The following is a 21,232-nucleotide window of genomic DNA, read 5'->3' as shown; positions in this document are numbered from 1 at the left end:
TTTTATAATCCTAACCAATCTCTCCTAAAACCTTAAACTTAAAAAGGCACCGGACACTAGTGAATGTACTCAAAATAATTGTGAGCATAAAAACTTACTTAGTAACGAGCAATGGAGAGCTGTTGATAGTATAACACATTGTGAGAAACGGCTCCCTCTGAAGTAATGTAGTTTTTGAGAAAGAATAATTTCTCACGCAAATATTTGAATTGAATTCGAGACCTCCGCTGAGGTTTCGAATTCAATCATCTGAAAACACACAACTTGTGCGACAAAGGTGATTTTTCTTTCTTCTCGCAACTTCGACGACCAATTGAGTTAAAAATTAATGTTCACAGGTTTGTTATTCTATGCATGTTGGGATACACCAAGTGAGAAGACTGGTAATTGACAATTACCAAAGGTGTCCAGTGCCTTAAAAGTGTGTCGACAATTTAAAATCTCAAAAGATCGCCTAAATTTTTAGAGGCGACTTATTGAAGTTTCAAATGTCCGTGGTGTGCGTTTGTGTATGCTGCGGGCAGAGATGCAGTTGGTACCCGTTATCACAATTAACATGGGTAATAACGAACTAGTCCAGAAAGACAATTCTTGGATAGAATGTACGAGCAGAAGGCGAGTACATTGTAGGAACGAATACACAATTTAGAGTTTATTCTCTGACTTAACCTTTTTCCCCCCATACTTTGTACTTTGTCAAATGACGTTAGGCCATGGTCTGAACCCTAGACCTTCTGAACTTACAGCTGGCTCGCTTAAAATACTCGACTCACTGAAAAGATAGAAAATAAACTTTTAAGAAAGCGGGCCTTGTAAACATCTACATAGTGCTAATGTAAAAAAGAGTAGGTCTCAAAAATCAAACATAGCCCCACATACCTTGCAGGAAAATACTGTATGTTAAAGCGCCTTGATCGTCACTAAGTGCACTAAGTGCACGAAGCCACTATTATTATCATTAATTGACAACTATCATATTTAAGCTTATTTAGCATACAGTGCTTTTAAATCAGTGTTTTGATCAGTTTAAAATTGAGTTTTTACTCAGGTAATTTTTCTTAATTGGAAAATGTTTTTGGATATTGAAATACAGGTAAAATGTTTCAAGCTGTGTTTAACACATCATGCTATCTTCCAATTTGTAAAACAGTCATTTTCAATTCGAACTACCACTTTAGTTTGTAATAATTTCTTCTTCTTCTTCTTTTTTTTTTTTTTTGGGGGGAGTGTAAACGAGGGATTCTTTGAACGATCTCAGCAAAAACAAATGTCTTGTCTAACATGTGTCATTTATTTATTTTGTTTGTAATAATTTCTTTTTCTTCTTCTTTTTTTTTTTTGGGGGGGGGGAGTGTAAACGAGGGATTCTTTGAACGATCTCAGCAAAAACAAATGTCTTGTCTAACATGTGTCATTTATTTATTTTGTGTTTGAACAGTATAAACACAATGGATATTTGAAAGTTTAAAATGAGTGGCGGCCATCTTAAAGACACTGGACACTATTGGTAATTGTCAAAGACTAGTCTTCACAGTTGTTGTATTTCAACATATGCATACAATAACAAACCTGTGAAAATTTGAACTCAATCGGTTGTCGAAGTTGCGAGATAATAATGAAAGAAAAAAAACCTTGTCACACGAAGTTGCGTGCTTTCTGATGCTTGATTTCGAGACCTCAAATTCTAAATCTGAGGTCTCGAAATCCAAATTCGTGGGAAATTACTTCTTTCTCGAAAACTACGTCAATTCAGAAGGAGATGTTTCTCACTATGTTTTATACTATCAACCTCTCCCCAATACTCGTAATCAAGAAAGGTTTTATGATAATAATTATTTTGAGTAATAACCAATAGTGTCCACTGCCTTTAAAAATTACAAATGAAAAAATAAAAAGCCCCTTCTGCTTCCCTTTTTTTCTTTTTTTACTCGGAAGTGTAGAAGCGTATGATTTTATTATTACATTTTCATTAATAGAGTGACGTCACAAAAATAGTATAACGCAACCTAGATGCAAGGCCTCAAATAATTATGAACTCTTTTGTTGCAAAATCAAATTTACTCGTTGTTTGCTCATCTTGCAGCTGAAGTGGCATCCCAGTTTGATCTGGGTAATATTGATCTGGGTGATTTTGATCTGGGTGACATTGGGGGTGAGATTGGCGATATTATTGGCGAGTCTGACGGGATTTTCGACGGTGGAGCGGTTGACCAGATCCTTACATCTGCCCCTGAGGACGGGGGAAGCATGTGTAAGTAGCCTTAATTTAACCTTTCTAGAAAAAAAATGTCAGCATTTTCTTTTCAGAGCAAGAAATCTCAGCAGCAACAACAGACCTAGTCTTTGGTCAAGGCCCTCGTGGTTGGGAGAGCCGTGATCCCAAGCGACTGGGAGGAGAGAGACCAAGCACGCCACCTTGACTCGCGCGATGGTGAGGTATTGCCGGCGTGATAGGAGGGTACTGTTTGGTTTGGGTGTATTCCCGCCATATCTCAAAAAGGCTATGAAGCCTTGTTGAGATATGGCAGACACAATGCTACAAGTTTATTCGGTTTGGGTGAATTTGTGTGTATACATGTAAACCCAAACCAAACAGTTCCCTCCTATCACGTCCGCCATACCTCAAAAAGGCTTATTTCAGCCACCCACTGTTTACGCTACGAAGGTCATTTCAAGCATGTTTTTTGTAATGTGTTAAAGTTTAAGTAATCAAAAGTATGGTCAGTGATGGGGCTTGAACCCACGACCCTCGCGTTATTAGCACGATGCTCTGCCGACTGAGCTAACCGACCAATTGATCAGAAAGCTTTGATGTTGAAATATCAATCCTAACACAAAGTTAGATATGTATTTTTTTAAGATTTCCATTTCAAGCAGGTTTTTTTGTAACACTGTTAAAATTTAAGGTTTGGAATCAAAAAGTATGGTCAGTGTGGGGCTCGAACCCACGACCCTCGCGTTATTAGCACGATGCTCTGCCGACTGAGCTAACCGACCAATTGATTAGAAAGCTTTCATGTTAAAATTACAACCCTAACACAAAGTTACGTGTGTATTTTTTATTTTTTTTCCATTTCAAGCAGGTTTTTTTCGAAACACTGTTAAAATTTAAGGTTTGGAATAAAAAGGTACAGTCAGTGTGGGGCTCGAACCCACGACCCTCGCGTTATTAGCACGATGCTCTGCCGACTGAGCTAACCGACCAATTGATTACAAATCTTTGATGTTGAACTATTAATCCTAACACAAAGTAAAGTATGTATTTGTTTTAGATTACCATTTCAAGCAGTTTTTTTTGTATACACTGTACAAATTAAAGTTTTGAAATTAAAAGTATGGTCAGTGTGTCTGGTGAGCTCACTGGTGCAAATTTTTGTGTAAACCATTAATGGTTCTGAACATCTTGATCGGTTTGATTTATTGAGCATTACCTATTGACCATTTAGCACAGATAACGGTAATTTTGGCACATTTGATTTGTGACTTTGCCTCATTGTTATTCGTGTAGCCAAGTTCAGCAACAGGTAATCATTGCAAATGTGGTATCAATTTAACCCTCTAGTCCCTGCACCGCCCGAGTTTGCCAAATTTAATTTTGTTTTTCTTTTTAACGTGCAGAACGGCAAGGTTGAACAATGAAAAGGTATAACAAAGGGTATACGCGAACTTGTAGGTAGGGGAAATAGGCAGGTTTGACCCCAAGATGTGTGGGGAACACAAAGGGAGAAATAACTAGAACAAAGTAACAATGGGGTGCACAAACCAGGCCGAAAAGAGGAGGGAATAGATTAATATATTATGCGATATATTGCTAACATAAAAGTGGAATTAATCAATTTGTTAAATGTTAGCCTACACAAATTAAATGGATTCGTCAAATCTAGAGCATGTTTTTCTTCTTCGCAATTTGGAGGAGAAAATGGTGAAACAAAAATGTTTGCTTTGTTGAAATCCTGTTGCGGTAGCAATTTTTTGACTACATTGAACATTTAAAGCTTTAAAATTGAAAATAACAACAAAAATGTAAAATTGCAATTAAAAAAGAACACATTCAACCTAATTTGAATTAACGCTAACCAATGCACAAATTAATTCCTCCCAGTAAAGAACTGACATCAATCAAAAATATCATCAGCTAAAAAAGGCATTTATAATAAACAAATAAATATGCAACGTCATACGTCGTAAAGGCAGGGTATACCTTTGTAGTTGTCAAAGACCAGTCTCCTCACTGTGTGTATCCCAACATGTTTAAAATAACAAACCTGTGAATTTTTGTTGCTCATTGGTCATCGAAGTTGTGAGAGATTAATGAAAGAAGAGAACACACCTCGACGCATAGAATAATGTGAGCTTTCAGATGCCAGAGAAAGGTTTCATGCCAGAAACCTTTCTCAGATTCAAATTTGAACAATTATCTCTTTCCCTTAAATTACATTACAACAAAGGGTCTGTTTCTAATGTTTTTATAATAGCAACAGCTTTTGTGTGCTCACTAAGTAAATTTTTATGGTCATTAACTTGTGGAGCAATTATCAAAAGTGTACCCTGCCTGTAAGCTGCTATTGTATTAACTTGAGATGCATTTTCTTCCGTTAAGGGGACACGTTGCCTTGGGTTGGGTGCTCTGGTCTAAAAAAAAGTGTTGATTATGAAACTAATATTGTTGGTGTTTTCTAAGTAAAATATAATGATCCACACCAAAACCTGCCTCGAAATGTTGTGGTTTTCCGTTTGTTTCGTGAACCATGACACCGTTAGACTTTGTTAGATGTCGTTTCAATTGATACCTTTTTGTAGATCAAGTCTTTTGGCCGTGACATGATCCACACTCACTGTGTGAAGATTATTATTTACCTGAAGAAGTTTCAGCTTCATTAGTTTTTTTTTTTTTTTTTAAAAGGTGAAAATGACAGAGCAATGTTTTCAGGACATACGCGTAAATCCGTTGTACATGATTAAAATACATTTTCGACTGCCAGGTCTAAGTTTTGTATAGGAATCCTATAGTGGTTTAGCCTTTAGTCAAGGTCTTCGTGGCATAAACATCGGAGCGACTGGAACGGAGACCACAAGCGGGAGTCGAGTGGCGATCGAGTGGCGTAACATGCGTGATCTTCTGTTCCAGTCGCTTGGGATCGCCGTGGCTCTCCAAGCAACGAAGGCCTTGACAACAGACTAACAGTATTTTGTTTAGTTTTTTGGGGGGTTGTAAATTCCCTGCTAACCGAAATGTGAAAGTAATTTATTTGTTCTGGCAGAAATTCCACTCGCCGTACGCATTCTCCCATGTAGATATACCGATGTGTAATTGAGTTGGTACTCTGCCATAATAGGCACCAGCGTTCCATTCCACGAGACTCTCCTGTTGACCTCCTTTGCCGACAGTTACGACGCCCTCAACGTAGTGAATCCAGAAAGGGCGATATTCAGTGCTGCTAGTTACCGCTGATGGGTGTATGTATTCAGCCATCAACCCGCCGTAACTCTCACAGAATTGTGGCACACAGCGTCTGACGACTATCCCCCTTCTGGATAAAGAGTAGCCAAACACTGAACGAAAGAAGAAGAACAACAAAATAAAAACAGGAGAATCATAATATTATAAAAGCTTTTCGCTATTTGTTACGCAGTCACTGACGCGAACTATCGAAACCTAATAACAGAATCTCCTGCAATAACGTCATTTGAAACGTCATTTGAAAGTGCGCCGTTTTGTGCAGCCGTTTTCTAGTGTTGCACATTTCAATAACAACCCAAACACGATGTCAAAGTATAGCCATTTTGACGCACGCCATCAACGGCAGAAGTGTAGCTAGTTTTTTAAACCTTGATGTTGGGGCCTTAGTTTGGATCGATAATTACAGAAAATGCAGATGGGGAAAACATATCAAAGAAACAATCAAATTATAACGAAACACATTGTGAACAAGTTTAAATGGCATTCCCATAACCATTTTTAAGGAAGCAAAAAAATGGACGAAGACATGATGCAAGTACAAGATTAAACATACATAATACTCTGCTTTATTTAGTATAAAGCCTGTGCAACTAGTGTGACTAGTGTCGAAGTTGCAACTTTTGAATGCTTAGTCGAGCCGCGACTACCGTTTTTCAACTACTCGGTTAATCGTGCCGCCTAGACTACTACAAAATAGTCGCGACTACCTGTTTGGTAGCTTACGACTGTTTTTTTTCTTTCTCACAACTATTCACGACAACATAAATTTGAAGAAAAAAAGTCGAAATTTAAAAAACATCGACAACTTTGAGTGGCCCCTTACTTACGAAACACAATCAAACATTAGCGACACAATCCCTCGATCCTTTTAGGGTGCTATTTTGCCCCTGTCTTAAGCATTGGACTTAATTTGGGTAAACTAACTGAGCCAATGGGTAACTTACCCATTTTAAATCCAATGCGAACAGCCCAGGATGTTTTCCTCCCAGGCTTACCCGACCCGAATGGGTAGTTAAAACGAGCCAAAGGGGCCCAGGAAGATTGACCAGGTCAGTTTAACCGAGCCGGAAAGTCCAATGCGGACGTGACGACTCGGTTAAATCTTCCATCCGTCCGTGACCCGAAGAAGCTGACATGTTTTGTCATGGAAGAATAAGATTTTCGTGATTATCGAACTATTCAATGTTACGCGGGGGGCCAGCTCGGTTAGTTTAACCACGGTCTCGGTAAGTTTACCCGAGTCAAATTAATCCAAGTGCGGACGGTGGGAAAGTTAACCCGTTGGAATGTTGCCCAGCGTCATTGTTAAGTTACCCAAAAATATTAATCCAGTGCGAACACGGCTAAAGTCGTGACTATTTGAGGCCTGACTAGTCGAGTTGTAAATTTCACTGGTCGCCCAGGCTTAGTGTGTCAGTCAAACGATAATGCAAAGTTCGGGACTTACGTATCTCAATAATGACTGTCTGATCCGTCCTATTCTCCGACAGTCCTACCATGGCGAGTTCTCCAGTTTTCACACTGAAGTTCACCATAAAAGGCGATATCTGGGGCTCCAGAATAAACATGTAGCTGTATGGTTTGGGATGAGGCACAGTAGAGAAATGACAAGCTGGAAGAAACAAAGGAACACGGAACTGGTTTAAAGAGGGTAGATGTGGCAGGAGATTCTGTTCTCATGGAGATTCTGTTGTCATGGAGATTCTGTTCTCTGTGGGTGCACCACACTAAAAAACTCCCATAGTAACCAATGCTAAATGATAAATATTCAAAAATACACAAATTTTCTTGAAAACTTTGCTAATTAAAGACAATTAAAAACCACTCCGAAAACGTTTTTTTTTCAAAACCGACTCGCTGCCAATTTCCATGAGGCGTTCCTCCCACTCCCAAGCCAAAAAGTACCAACTTAAACGCCTACATTTATCAATTCTCCTTCAAAGTTGAAGCACAGAAAGCCCCAGGCTCGGATAAATTATTGTATAGGTTTTCTCGGTCAAATTCGGCAAATGAGCAGCCAATTTCATTTTCATGCGTTCGAATTAAAGCTGTTTTGCCTCTCCAGTTGTTACTGCGTTTCAAATTCAGAATTCGGCCATTCAATTTCGTTTTGAGGCTTTCAAGTTCCTAGAACACCCTGTTAAAGTTAGCATATTATCGCCATTATTTTTCATGACACACAATCATCATTCAATAATTCTTTTTCGTGATACACAATCATCACTCAATTTAGCAAAGCTGATGGTTAGTAGTATGTAAGGCGTATATGACCTCCTTTTTATAAGGAGGGTCATGACCCTCAGTCATGAGGGTCTTCGATCTACCCTAGCAGACTTTGGACCGGGTTGCTCGATTGATGTGTAAGGGGTGTACTTGTCTAGAAAAATGGTTGTTTGTTTGTTTGTTTGTTTGTTTGTTTATTTATTTATTTGTTTGTTTGTTTGTTTGTTTGTTTGTCTGTTTGTTTGTTTGTTTGTTTGTTTGTTTGTTTATTTGTTTGTTTGTTTGTTTGTTTGTTTGTTTGTTTGTTTGTTTGTTTGTTTGTTTGTTTGTTTGTCTGTTTGTTTGTTTGTCTGTTTGTTTGTCTGTTTATTTGTTTGTTTATTTGGTTTTGTTTGTTTGTTCCTGATTTGTTTTTAACTTGTATCAAGTGGCATGATTAGTTTAAGGAAATTAAAGAGACATTGTTCGATGCAAACAACCGTCGTTAGTAACACACACCTTCATGAGTGTACGGGGCCGGTAATTTTGATGTCGTCTACCAAGTTTTGATCGTGTCTGAACCTGCTCTAAATGTTCGTTTGTTGTTGTTGTTGTTTTTGTTGTTACATAATTGAATCACCTAACAATGGTTACAAGAAAAACATGAAGAACATGGGCCATTTCTCGATGCAAATAACTCGTTTAAGAATCACCCCTCGGTCAAGATTGACGTGTCCGCTAGTTCTTTTGGTCGTTTGAACTTGCTCTCAGTTGCCTGACCGACAACCGAGCGGAAGGCCCAATTAAACGGACGTGGCGTATACATTTCTGTATTGCGGTGCACTAATTGATTCCTTTGTTCAAAAATAAAACGGCTCTGTTGGAATGCCGCCACGAACCATTATTTGAATATAACGTCTAATAATTTTTTTTTTCTTTTTACTCTTTTTACTAAATGCAAACAAACTAAACATTTATTCTTTTTTTTGTGTGTCCGATGGCTAACTCGGTTGCACCCACACTTTGGGGCTCTTATTTATTAAAAGTAGTGTAGATTACTGGTGTTAAATCATTGTATGGATAATACAAAAAAAAACAAAAAAAAACACGACCTTGTTTATATATCGTCGGTCTTTGATTTCAACGGTATATTGCTTTTGTAAAATCGGTACCCTTTCTTCGTATTTTCCATAAAGTATTTAATTATATTCAATTATGATACTATTACTGTAATGTACACAATATTTAAACCTTAAAAAAAAAAAATAAAAAAGGTGTATTATTATTATTATTTTTTATTATTACCATTATTGGTTTATTAAAAATGCAAACATGGTTGTCAAAATAGCCGAATTGTGGATGGATATTATACAAAGAGTAAAAAGAAAAAAAAAATTATGTTATTGTCTGCTCCTTGTAAAGCATGCAGGTAGCGGACATTTTTAATAATATTTTATTTTTATTTGAAATTATAGGGGTTTTGGCAGCCACCCCCGTGGCGCCATGAGTATAAATTTACTTTTTTTTAAACTGTTGTCATTAAAAACTGTTTTTATGCACCAATAAGTGCCTCTTGGAAGCCGGTTATTGTATGGCGATTATTTTTGATGAAGATGAACAAAACATTGTAAAGGTTTTGAGATAATTATTTTTCTTCCTAGGTGGCATAATCAGCATGAGCATTTGGAGTCACGTAAAAAGCCTTAATTGTTTTGTTGGTTGTTGGTTTATTTCCAAGAATGTTTAAATCTGAATAATTCGCTTATTCCTTTGTTGTTCGTGTATTCCTGAGTTGTTTGTTTAACTCTTAAGTTTTCGTTTATTTATGAGTTTTCGTTAACTTCTCTATAAGATAAGATTTTTTTTCTCTGAGTTTTTGTATTTTTCTGGCTTTTCGTTTATTTGTTAGTTTTCATTTATTTCCGAATTGTTTGTATACTTCTTAGTTGTTTGTGAACTTCTGAGTCCAGTACATTTAAGAAAAAGTGAAGGGGACATAATTGCTGCTTAAAAGTGTCATTCGATTTCATTTTATGATTAGTCAAATGTAATGTTGCGTCATTCGGTTTAACAAAATAACCATTAAATTTAATAATTCATCAAATCAGCATCAAATTCGCACGGGCGTGTGCTTTAGCCATTGAAAATCATTTTTGGGCAGTCATTACTGGAATTTGTGCAATATAAAAAACGTTTGGTTGAAAGGTTAAGGGAAAAACATAAACAATAAAAAAATAATTAAATAAACGTAAATAAACACCCCGATTCAAACACAATACAATTAGGTTTTGATCAGTTGACAAATAAAGATCCCCAAATAAAAGGTCAGAAAACCAATAAAGACCAGCCCCCCCTCCCGCCCCCCCTCCCAAAAAACGGAAAGAAAATAACACTGTATATATGGCCAATGTAAGTCCACTGGAAACATAAACGTGAATGTACGAAACAGTTGCCTAGTACAGTTTATATGTTTGTTCATTTTTCTTTAGTCGTCATTCTTTTTCGTGACACACAATCATCATTCAATTTAGCAAAGCTTGTTCGACTGTAGATTTTGCTCATTTAGTTCTTTTTAATTTCGTAATGACTAAGTACGACTATAAAGAAACATGAATAAACAGATAAACTACTCGGGAAACTGTTTCGTACCTTCACTTTAATTCAAGCGAACCATATGTTCTTTGCTTATGTTTCCAGTAGACTTTACATAGGCCCTATATGATGTTACTTTCTTCTTTGATTTCTTTGAAATTGTTTTTATTTCTCTCTATAACCGAAAGACGCAACATTACATTTGACTAATCATAAAACGAAATCGACTGCATGACCCTTTTCAGCAGCATGGAATAGCTTGTGGTTAAATTGGCTGCTCGTTTGCCGAAAGTGACCAAGAAAACCTATTTTATTTGTTATGAAATATTTGTTTTAATAGAGGTTAAATTTGCATCGGGATAAAGAATATTAATTTTTGGTTTTATACCCATATACACCGATGTATGAAGCACTGTATACTCAGTACTTTCCCGAGTCCTGTGAAAAAAAACCAGGCATTTAACTCGGGTGGGATTCGAACCCTCGATCTTTCTTTGCAATTCCAGAGCAGTGTCTTACCAACTAGACCTACGAGATTGTCCGGTAGCTAGAGGCAGTTCGAATCCTATGTTTTAGCAGAGGGTACTGCAAACGATTTACTAGATGTTCAATTTGCATCGGGGATAAATATTTGTTTGTTTAGCTACATGTAAAAAAACGCTCAATTGCTACACAAAGTGACCAAAAGGTTTTTGGCTCTTCTTGAAAAGCAGTTCCAGGTTTTTTGTCTTACATCAACTTTGAGCAACATGATTAAGACACTAGACGATGTTGAGACGTTTTATTCAGTTGTTAGATACCAATAAAGCAATATAAATTCTCGATATCGAGAATTACGGATGTCATGACACGGCGAAACGGGCTGAAACAAGGGTGGGTTATCCCGTTATTTTCTCCCGACTCCGATGACCGATTGAGCCTAAATTTTCACAGGTTTGTTATTTTATGTAGAAGTTGGAATACACGAAGTGTGGGCCTTAAACAATACTGTTTATCCGAAAGTGGCCAATGGCTTTGATCCTTAAAACAATCGAACGGTTCAAAAAAACAAATAAAAGTTATCCAAAAGAATATACTCAAACGTATACTTTTTGAGATGGTGGTCTCAAGATTAGCTAATGAAATATTTATGTCATTATAACTAATTAGTTAAATGATGTTAAGCTAATTGTTTTTGGTAACATTTAAAATAACACGTTGCCTTGGATCGGACGAGTTGGTCTTTGAAAAGCGTTTGTAACCGTTTGTCATAAAATGCGTATGATTAGAAATATATTTTAAAAGTAGAATATAATGATCCACACAAGTATCACTCACAAAATTGCGTGGTTTTCCTTTCACCTCGCCGACAAACACGGTCGGCCATTTATGGGAGTCAAGTTAGTTCGCAAAGTAAAATGAAAACCACGCAATTTCGAGGCAAATGTGTGTAGATCATTGTATTCTACTTTTAAAAAATCTTTCTAACCGTGTGCATTTGATAACAAACGGTTATAAACGCTTTTCAAGGGCCCAACTCGACCGATCCAAGGCAACGTGTTCCTTTAAGACTAAGGCCGTGTCCGAAACGGCGACTTCGGCTACAGCTACGGCTAGATTGCGCGCGTCTGCCTATTCTGCAACACTGGTAGACTCGCTGATCTAGACGTAGCTGTAGCCGAAGTCGTCGTTTCGGACACGGCCTAAGCTTTGATATACATGTAGGGTTATACTCTTTTGTATTTAGCTCAGCTAATAGGACCCACGACTTTACGTTAAAAACGCATAGGTATACTTTGCCTAAGAATACAGGATGACTATTTCAAATGAATGCGTCAGAAAATGTATAGCCATTGTTACAAAGTTAGCAAAGTTAATGGTTTTTATTTTTTAAATTATTGTCCCTTCCTCTTATTGCTACGGTGTTTTGTTGTGGGTGCAATTTGTTTCCAATAATCTGGATTTGCTTGTGTTTTAATGTTTTCTTTAGTTTGATTTTTAAATGTTTCAGTGCAATCTCCTTTTTATATTGTATAATTATATTTTTATCGTTGGCAGGGGTCTGGTTTTACACATCTTTTAAGGACAGTTTTTATACTTTTGTTTCAACTTTGACAGCCCATGTACAACTTGTAACTATTGTGTATGTCTAAAGATTTAAAACAAATAAATAAATCAAATAAATAAACCTTACCTTCACAAGACTGACCAACACGCTGATACCCCTCCATGCAGACACAGTCAAAGCCACCTGGAGTATTGACGCATATTTCGTTTTTCACCGAGTCACATGTATGAGTACCTGTTACACACTCATCAAAGTCTGAAATATAAGAATATAAAGGTTTTCTCGGTCAATTTCAGAAAAAGAGCAGCCAATTTAACCACCAGCATATTCTATTTCGCACGAAATCGATCGCTACTGAAAAGAGTCATTCGATTTCTTTTTAAGACTAGTCAAAATGTACTTTTACGTCATTCGATTTAACAAAATAATCATTCAATTTAACTATTCACCGAAGCTGCATTCAAATTCGCAGGAGTTTTTTTGAGGCGTGTGTTTAGTCATTCAATTTCATTTTGTTGCAGTCCATTCTGGAAGATGTGCAATCTAAAAAACGCTTGGTTAACTTTATAATAATATATAAAATCGAAGTCTTATATAGCGCTTGGTTAACTTTTTCCCATTACGAATGTTTAAAGTCACCTGGAAATTGATTTTTTTCTTCTTCCAAACATAAGAGTATATGCATATGAACAATAAAACATTTTTTTAAAACTAGTTTTCGAGTAAGAAGCAATTTTCCACGAATTTGATTTCGAGACCTCAGATTTAGAACTTAAGGTCTCGAAATCAACCATTTAAACGCACACAACTTCGTGTAGCAAGTTTTTTTTCTTTCATTAATATCTCGCAACTTCGACGACCGATTGAGCTCACATTTTTACAGGTTTGTTATTTTATGCATATGTTGAGATACACCAAGTGTGAAGGCTAGTCTTTGACAATTACCAATAGTGTCCACTGCCTTTAAAAAATAGATAAAGTTGTTTGGGGGGCTGACTCTACCTACCTCTTTTGTGACGTCAATCGAGGCAGACTTTGCCTGCAATGCGTAAATATAGGTTTTCTCGGTCAATTTCGGAAAATGAGCAGCCAGTTTAACCACCAGCCTGTTCTATTTCGCATGAAATTGAATGCTACTGAAAAGGGTCACTCGGTTTCGTTTTATGATTAGTCAAATAATATTGTTACGTCATTCGATTTAACAAAATAATCATTCAATTTAACCATCCATCAAAGCAGCATTCAGATTCGCAGACGCTTCGTGGGGCGTATGTGTCACGAAAAAGAATGACGGTATGCTAAATTGAATAGAGTGCTAAAGGAATTTGACTCGACTCAAAACAAAATTGAATGGCCGAATTCTGAATTTGAAACGCAGTAAAAACCGGAGAGGCAAAATAGCTTTAATTCGAACGCATGAAAATGAAATCGGCTGCTCATTTGTCGAATTCGACCGAGAAAGTACATGCACGGTCGTGAGTTGGTACGTTTCGAAACAAGTTTTTTCTCTCCTATTTTCCGGCAGTGCAGACCAGGTGAATTGCTGCTAGATGCAGCAAAGCAACTAAAGGTGGGGTCAGGTTGCATGTGTTTCCTGCAGATCCCAAGTATGTGCGGTTGTGGGCCGCGAAGGTCAGACTCACAAGAGCGATATGGTGGTCCGGTCCGACGTCTTTTTCAGCGCTGTGCAGCGAACACTTCGAGCCGTCGTGCTTTGAATCCGGAAAAAACCACACATTTGACATGAAGAGAAATGTTATTCTAAAACATGACGACATCCCAACAACTTTTCCAGAGTGGGAAGTCAAGTAAGGTACCTGAAAGACGTGACGAACCTAGAGGAGCGTATGCCAAACATGAACAATTCGGGTTAGTTTGAGCTTTGAGGGCATGTTTTTAGCTTGCGATTCACCGTGCAGGGTAATCCGAGTGGACCGTCCGCATTAAATTTGTAAATAAAACGAGAACTAATTTTTTTAGAACCTTAGTTAACTGTTTATTCATTCCACTCATCAAAACACATATACTAGTGACACAAGCTTTATTTTGAACAAAATACCACTTCCAGGTGACTTTAAGGCATGCGGTTCATTTTTTGACGCTCTCGAACATACATTTGCCAAGATGTCTGGCACGCCAACAGATTGATGGTTGGTGAATATTTACAAAAAAATAAATAAAAACTGGAAAACCTTTACAAAAAACAAACATTCAAACACATTCAAATATCAGGTCTCGGTCAGTTAACCATTAAAGGTCTCAAGAAAAAAATAAAGTAAAAAACCCTTATGGGGCTCCTGGTAAAGTCTAATAGAAACATAAAATAAAGAAAATAGGGTTTGCTTGGTTTAAAAGTGAAGATACGAAACAGTTGCCTTATAAAGTTTATCCGTTTATTCGTATTTCTTTAGTCGTACTTATTTGAATCCTCGGTGAGCGAAATTGATTGCTTCTTTACGAAATTGCAAATGATGTAATTTTGGTTTCATAAAGCCTAGCTTCAGCGGTCTTTGTGTGCTTAAATTTCTTAATAATATAGGTTTTCTCGGTCAAATGCGTTCGAATTAAAGCTGTTTTGCCTCTCCAGTTGTTACTGCTTTTCAAATTCAGAATTCGGTCATTCAATTTCGTTTAGAGTCGATTCAAATTCCTTAAGCACTCTGTTCAATTTAGCGGCCTTTTTTTATCGTGACACACCCGCCTCAAGAAGCGTCTGTGAATTTGAATGCTGCTTTGATGAGTTTTAAATTGAATGATTATTTTGTAAAAATCGAATGACGCAAGATTACATTTGACTAATCATAAAACGAAATCGAATGACCATTTTCAGTAGCATTCGATTTCGCGCGAAATAGAATAGCTTGGTGGTTAAACCTATACTAACAACAAATTCGTTTAGAACGCATTTCAAAATACCCGTTTTTATGCGGTTTACTTGGTCCCTTAATCTTTCTCAGCCGCCGAGCTGCCGTGCCGCTCCAAAAGGAATACACAATATCAACATCTACACTCTGAAAACTCGGAAATCCATGTCATTGTGACCAGAAAATGGGTCAAAATCGGGGATTTTGACACGGATTCCGGGTCACACTGACACGGATTCCGGGTCAGACTGACCAAGAAATGGGTCTGGCCCCCTGGGACCCAAATCCGGGTCAATTCTGACCCGGGAGTTTTTTGGAGTACCTCTTTGGTGAAGGAAACCTTTTTTTTCATACTACAAATCCATTTTCCGGGAATTAAACTCCCGGAAAAACCAGGGAGTTTTTTACCCCACCGCCACCCCAGCAACCGTTCTCACTATCCCAATTTGGTAACTCCCGGGTATACTTTTCCCCAGGAATATGCACGGTCGTTTCACACTTAAGATCAAACCCCAGGAAATGTGGTAAACAGGTCAGCCCATGCGGAAGTTACCAATGTTTGTTGAAGGAGGTCCGTTCCCACAATGCCACACGGCCGGCTGCAAAATCCTTGCCACATGCGACCCAAAATGGCTGCACGTGTGTATTTGCGTGTTGTTATACCAATATTACTGTGATTACGGCGGAGAAGAAGTCTTGCAGTTCGGGAAAGACGTCGCTGACGGCATGTCAGGAGAAGACGATTGCTGTGACAGTGTTTTAAAGACATCGGTATATAACAATCGGATGGAATTTGTCGTGCGATTGACGGGTTTCATGGCACTTGCTGGAAGTATTGGTCAAAGGTCAATCTGGTCTACCAAGAAGAGCGGCCACTGGTGGGAGCAAGTTGCTATTAGAAAATGCGAAAGGGAGGTCTCTATTCTGCGAAAGTTTTTTTTTTTTTTGAGAACTGTAATTGAATGGACTTTTGTGTCCGTGTTTTACCCAGAGGTTTTGTGTTGGCATTCATCTAAATGTTTGCCTGTTCACACTATAGTTATTTCCCGGGAAATTCCCGGGAACTTTTGGTTGATCTGTTCACACTACAAAAATACTCCCGGGAATTTCCCGGGAAATGACGTTTTCCCAGGAAATAATCAACCCTGCTCAGGGGCAGGGTTAAGGGATTCAACCCTGGGGTAAGGCCTAGTAATTTTCTGAATGGCATCTTCGAAGATTGCATAATAATGTCCAAGGTAATTAAAGGTTTTATAGAAAAAATACCTCATGGTCGATTTTGCACAATCTGATAACAGCAGTAGAAAGAAAAAGAAGCAATCTTCCCTTCCAACATCAACAGTGCTGTTTTCCCATTGTGCAAAGAAAGAACAATGAATAGGCTTTAACTCTATATTGGCTAGCATTTTTTCATGGCTTCATAAAGACTTTTAAATGTATAAAAAAAATGTTTTTGCAGGGGAACACTTATACAATAGAAAATTTTTAGGCTTTGAAAAACAAAACTATTATCCTACCGACCTATAGTCTTTTTTTCCCAAGGTTTTCAGTTTTTATCTGCAATGGGCAGGGGTCCGTTCATATTCAGCTTCACGCAGGCAGTCAGCCAATTTTGAGAAAACTTTCCCGTTTCTTGTAGGCCTATATGCCCATCTAGCTGTTTTTGGACTGCATCGTCGGCCAAAAATGCAACTAGTTTCAAAGTGTTATCATCACTCCATCGGTCACTTCTACCCATCGTAAGAAATTGAGCAACAAATTGAACTAAAATATTTACTGTCAGGTGGTAGACAGCAATGTCGATCGAAGAACTCAAATCTGACTCTGGACAACAAATGTCCACCAACAGCCAAGTACATGTAAAATACGAAATACCATACACACATGGCGTCACATTGGCGTGTGTACGAGAAGGAAGCTTGTTTACGCCAACTATTTATTGTATTCCTATTCCATTCACGTGGTCAATTTTTTTAATTAATATATCTATTTGTAAATTACAGATGTATTTCACTTTTATTTTCGTACCTAAACGTAAACACTTTCAGAACGAGAAACAAAAAAGGGCTATTGTTACCACGCGAATTATTTGGCGCGCTATTTTTGACGTCTGTGACCTTTCGAGATTAATGACGTCTCAACACAGTGGAATCAAAAGGTGGGGTAAGTTAAACCCGCTTTCGTTCTCACTAGAAAAATGTTTTTCCCGGGGTTAACTCCTTTAACCCTACCCCTTAACTGGGTAAATTATTTCCCGGGGAAAATGTTATTTCCCGGGAATTTTGTTGCAGTGTGAACAGATCGACTAACATTTCCCGGGAATTTCCCGGGAAATACCTGTAGTGTGAAAAGGGCTTACCCCAACTTGGTAACTCCTGGCAGTGCTATTTCCCGGGAATATGCACGCTAAACATGTCAGCCCATGCTGGCGTCTCAACGCAGTGGACGCAAAAGTTTGGGTGTTAAACCCGCTTTTGTTCTCACTAGCTGCTCCCCCCCCCCCGGGAAAACGTTTTACCTCGGGATTAACTCCCTTAAAACGTCAACCCCTGAGCAGGGTTAATTATTTCCCGGGAGTTTTTTGTAGTGTGAAAAGATCGACCAAAATTTCCAGGGAATTTCCCGGAAAAAAACAATAGTGTGTAAAGGGCTTGTAAAGTATCTTGCAAGTGTCAAGACCGGGATTCGAACCCACATTCTGATGACGTATACACAATAACTTCGTGGCACTTAGCCACTCAGCCATGACACCCTCTTTAAGCTTGTAAGCACAAAAACTTTCTTAAAGCACAAACTGGTTACCAGCCAAAAGTTAATCAAGTGTGTACCGTTGTTGCTGGTGCGCTTCCCATTTTCACTTAGCATAGAAATGCTAAGCGAAAAATTTGTTCTTGTTTATAGTTTTTCCGGCCAATTTAAAAAAAAAAAACATTCATTTTTTTAAACTCCTGCAGCCGATTTCATCACGAAACTGTAGGGAAAAAAATGCACTAGTTTTGCATTTACTGGTCAAATCAGATCATTCAATTTTACTAGGCCGCAAGAATAATTCAATTTCAGATCAAGGAATAGTGTAGAAGGGGCAAGACTGGTTGAAGCAGTCAAGAATAACATTTAAATTTCTTTCCCTTAAAATTGTAAACTTTTGTTTCATTTTTAAAACATTTGTTACCTTTTAATTTGAAATGGTCCCGACATTGAAGCCATTGGACACTTTCGGAACATAATTTTTTTTTTAAGTTTACAGATTTACAAGTAACTTACAGGGTAACTTACAGAAGGTACTGATGAAACACTTCCCTTGCAATATTATTCAATAAAATGCTTTACTTTTTGAGAAAACATTTAACGGATTTATTTTAAACAAAAAAAATAATGTCATGACACGGCGAAACGTGCTGAAACAAGGGTGGGTTTTCCCGTTATTTTCTCCCGACTTCGATGACCGATCGAGCCTAAATTTTCACAGGTTTGTTATTTTATATATAAGTTGTGATACACGAAGTGTGGGCCTTTGGACAATACTGTTTACCGAAAGTTTCCAATGGCTTTAAAAGAAAAACAAAGACAACTTATACCAGGACAAGAACATAATCAAAGCTAAATCAACATATTTAGTTTGCATTTCAAAGTTATTAGGTGCAGGCTTAACTTTAAGGAAGGGTAACAAATCAAAAGAAAAAACTATTTCAATTCAGAAAAAACACAACATGATGTAAATAAAGTGTTGACGCACAGTCATGGAAACACCTCTTGATGCCATGGTTTCGATCTTGTCATGAGCCAAGCCAAATGTATTATGTTAAAGGCAGTGGACACTATAGGTATTGGTCTTCACAGTTGGTGTATCACAACATAAAATAACAAACCTGTGAAAATTTGAGCTCAATTGGTCGTCGAAGTTGCGAGATAATAATGAAGGAAAAAACACCCTTGTCACACTATGGTCACACGAAGTTGTGTGCTTTCAGAAGATGCTTGATTTCGAGACCTCACATTCTAAATCTGAGGTCTCGAAATCAAATTCGTGGAAAATTACTTCTTTCTCGAAAACTACGTCACTTCAGAGGGAGCTGTTTCTTACAACGTTTTATATTATTAACCTCCCCATTAATCGTACTCGAGAAAAGGTTTTATGACACTAATTATTTTGAGTAATGACGAATAGTGTCCACTGCCTTTAGGTTGAGCTGTCTGAAATTAAAAAGTTATTTGGGTCGACCTAGAGTCGCTCCTAATCTATTTGGTTCGGCGCAACTCTGGCGCGCCTGTCTGAAACGGGTATTCAGGATTTTCGTTGAGAAAATACATAAGTATAAACTCACCCTGTTTGGGGACAGCTTTTCGGCAAGTTGATCTGAAATTGGAGAAAGCTTTCCTCCGGAGTGACATGTAGTCATCATCAGCCTCAGCTATGGTCAACGCTCCACATGAGTCCCCTACGACCGAAAGAAACAGTTGCAGGATTCCTGCCAAAACAAATGGCACAATCGGGTTGCTAGCGAAGTTGGACATCATTGTAACTCAGAACCAACTGCCATCAAGGCATCATCAGCCGAGAATGAGGTTTGTTTGCCGCTACCCCGCCAAAGACTGGTTTTCCAGCTTCCACCCTTTGCGTACTGGTATCTATGGTAACCTTTACGGAAACATGGCATCATAAAAAACTGGCCCTGTTGCTAAAAATAGCCTATTAATTTTTTTAATTAAACAATTTGTTTAGTTTTGGGCATGTTTATTCATTTCTTTAGTGAATTTTAACTGTTTGTAATACAATTGTGTTTTGTGTTGCTATGAGAGTAAGAGTTAAAGGCACTGGACACCTTTGGTAATTGTCAAAGACCAGTATTGTTACTTGCATAAATGCATACAATAACACACCTGTGACATTTTTTCATCGAATTTGCAAGAGAATAATGAATAAAAAAATAAATTAAAAAAAGCATGTTGCATTGCTATGTATGCTTTCAGATGCATAATAAAAGGCTTCAGCTGAGGTCTTTTGTTATTTGAGTGAGAAAATACTCCTTTCTCAAAACCTATGTTACTTCAGAGGGAGTCTTTAATCACAATGTTTTGTTTACTATCAACAGCTCTCCGATGCTCGTTACCAAGAACCCAACAATCATCATTGAGTAATTACCAATAGTGATAGTGTCAAGGGCCTTTAAGATAGTCCTAAACGAGTATCTATTATAATTATGGTGTTTTCGTGCGTAAAATGTTTAATACGAATATTACATTTTTTTTTAATCGGAGCGTCAGCGCTGCTAGTTGCTAAGTGACGTAGGGGGAGTTGAAGATGTTTTGAAATTATCCCTAATTTTCCGCACCTCGCCACCAATTGATCTGCCCTAAATTAGCTCCAATTCCACTGATATGTTTTTCTTACCTTAGAAGAAGGGTTAGACCTACCGCATATATACATATATATATTCTTACAGGTTCGAATCCCGTACCCCGTACTGCATTGCATTATTTGATTGATTGTTAACTTTCCTCCGATTTCTTCCAGCATAGATAACAGGTGGAGACCGGATGAGAGAAGAGATAGAATGGAGGAGAGAAGGTGAGAAACGGGACCTGCTGTGGGAGTAACCGCGATTTTCGTTTTTCCCCCGAAATAATTCTGGACTTGGCAAAATATTAATTTCTGAAAACCGGTCCCATATGAAAAGCACTTCTTGGACACTATGCATTTACCCTAGCCCAATCGAATAAATACATCATTTTATGTTACATTTTACAAACAGGCGTCAAATCCTCTCATGTATCCTTTTCTGTTTATTAAAAGGACTTTCGGCAAGGAACACAGCCTTGGGGCTGTCATCTTAAACAGTCAACAGAGGGCGGTATGACCAGAGTCATACTTTTGCGGGTGCCAACCACAGACATAATACCTATTTTATAAGTAATGTCTGTGGTATAATATAGACAATGTGACCACTGACGTCGCTCGAGAACCATTACATGATTCTCGGTTCACACCGCCGACAAAACCTTTCTGTTTTGACAGCCAGCTAGAAAGTACACTGAGGACCCTGAGCTTTCAGAGTAAAATAAAAC

General features: G+C 37.8%; 1 protein-coding gene and 3 non-coding genes across 4 annotated transcripts; all 4 read right to left on the bottom strand.

Moving 5' to 3' along the window:
- Positions 1 to 2,718: 2,718 nt before the first annotated feature.
- Trnai-aau lies at positions 2,719 to 2,792 on the bottom strand. Its single transcript has one exon. It is a non-coding gene; the product is annotated as a tRNA-Ile (tRNA).
- A 132-nt stretch (positions 2,793 to 2,924) lies between these two features.
- Trnai-aau lies at positions 2,925 to 2,997 on the bottom strand. Its single transcript has one exon. It is a non-coding gene; the product is annotated as a tRNA-Ile (tRNA).
- Positions 2,998 to 3,131: 134 nt separating this feature from the next.
- Trnai-aau lies at positions 3,132 to 3,204 on the bottom strand. Its single transcript has one exon. It is a non-coding gene; the product is annotated as a tRNA-Ile (tRNA).
- Positions 3,205 to 6,516: 3,312 nt separating this feature from the next.
- LOC117301825 lies at positions 6,517 to 19,756 on the bottom strand. Its single transcript, XM_033785823.1, has 4 exons — positions 19,492 to 19,756; positions 12,429 to 12,557; positions 6,909 to 7,073; positions 6,517 to 6,590 (listed from the first exon to the last, which is right to left on the bottom strand). Exons 1-4 carry the CDS (start codon positions 19,682 to 19,684, stop codon positions 6,517 to 6,519), a joined length of 561 nt encoding a protein of 186 aa, XP_033641714.1. The 5' UTR covers positions 19,685 to 19,756.
- Positions 19,757 to 21,232: the final 1,476 nt, after the last annotated feature.

The sequence above is a fragment of the Asterias rubens genome, chromosome 17, assembly GCF_902459465.1.
Source record: "Asterias rubens chromosome 17, eAstRub1.3, whole genome shotgun sequence".
NCBI classification, from domain to species: domain Eukaryota; kingdom Metazoa; phylum Echinodermata; class Asteroidea; order Forcipulatida; family Asteriidae; genus Asterias; species Asterias rubens.
The sequence above is the reverse complement of the archived record's forward strand: the minus strand, read 5'-3'. Positions and strand labels throughout refer to the sequence as shown.

Excerpts from the sequence above, each read along its gene's own strand:
- LOC117301825 (XM_033785823.1), bottom strand. The coding sequence starts at position 19,684 with ATGATGTCCAACTTCGCTAGCAACCCGATTGTGCCATTTGTTTTGGCA. Across the intron at positions 12,558-19,491 it reads AAAAGCTGTCCCCAAACAGG|ACTTTGATGAGTGTGTAACA; the intron begins GTGAGTTTATAC and ends CTTATATTTCAG. Across the intron at positions 7,074-12,428 it reads TGTTGGTCAGTCTTGTGAAG|CTTGTCATTTCTCTACTGTG; the intron begins GTAAGGTTTATT and ends TGTTTCTTCCAG.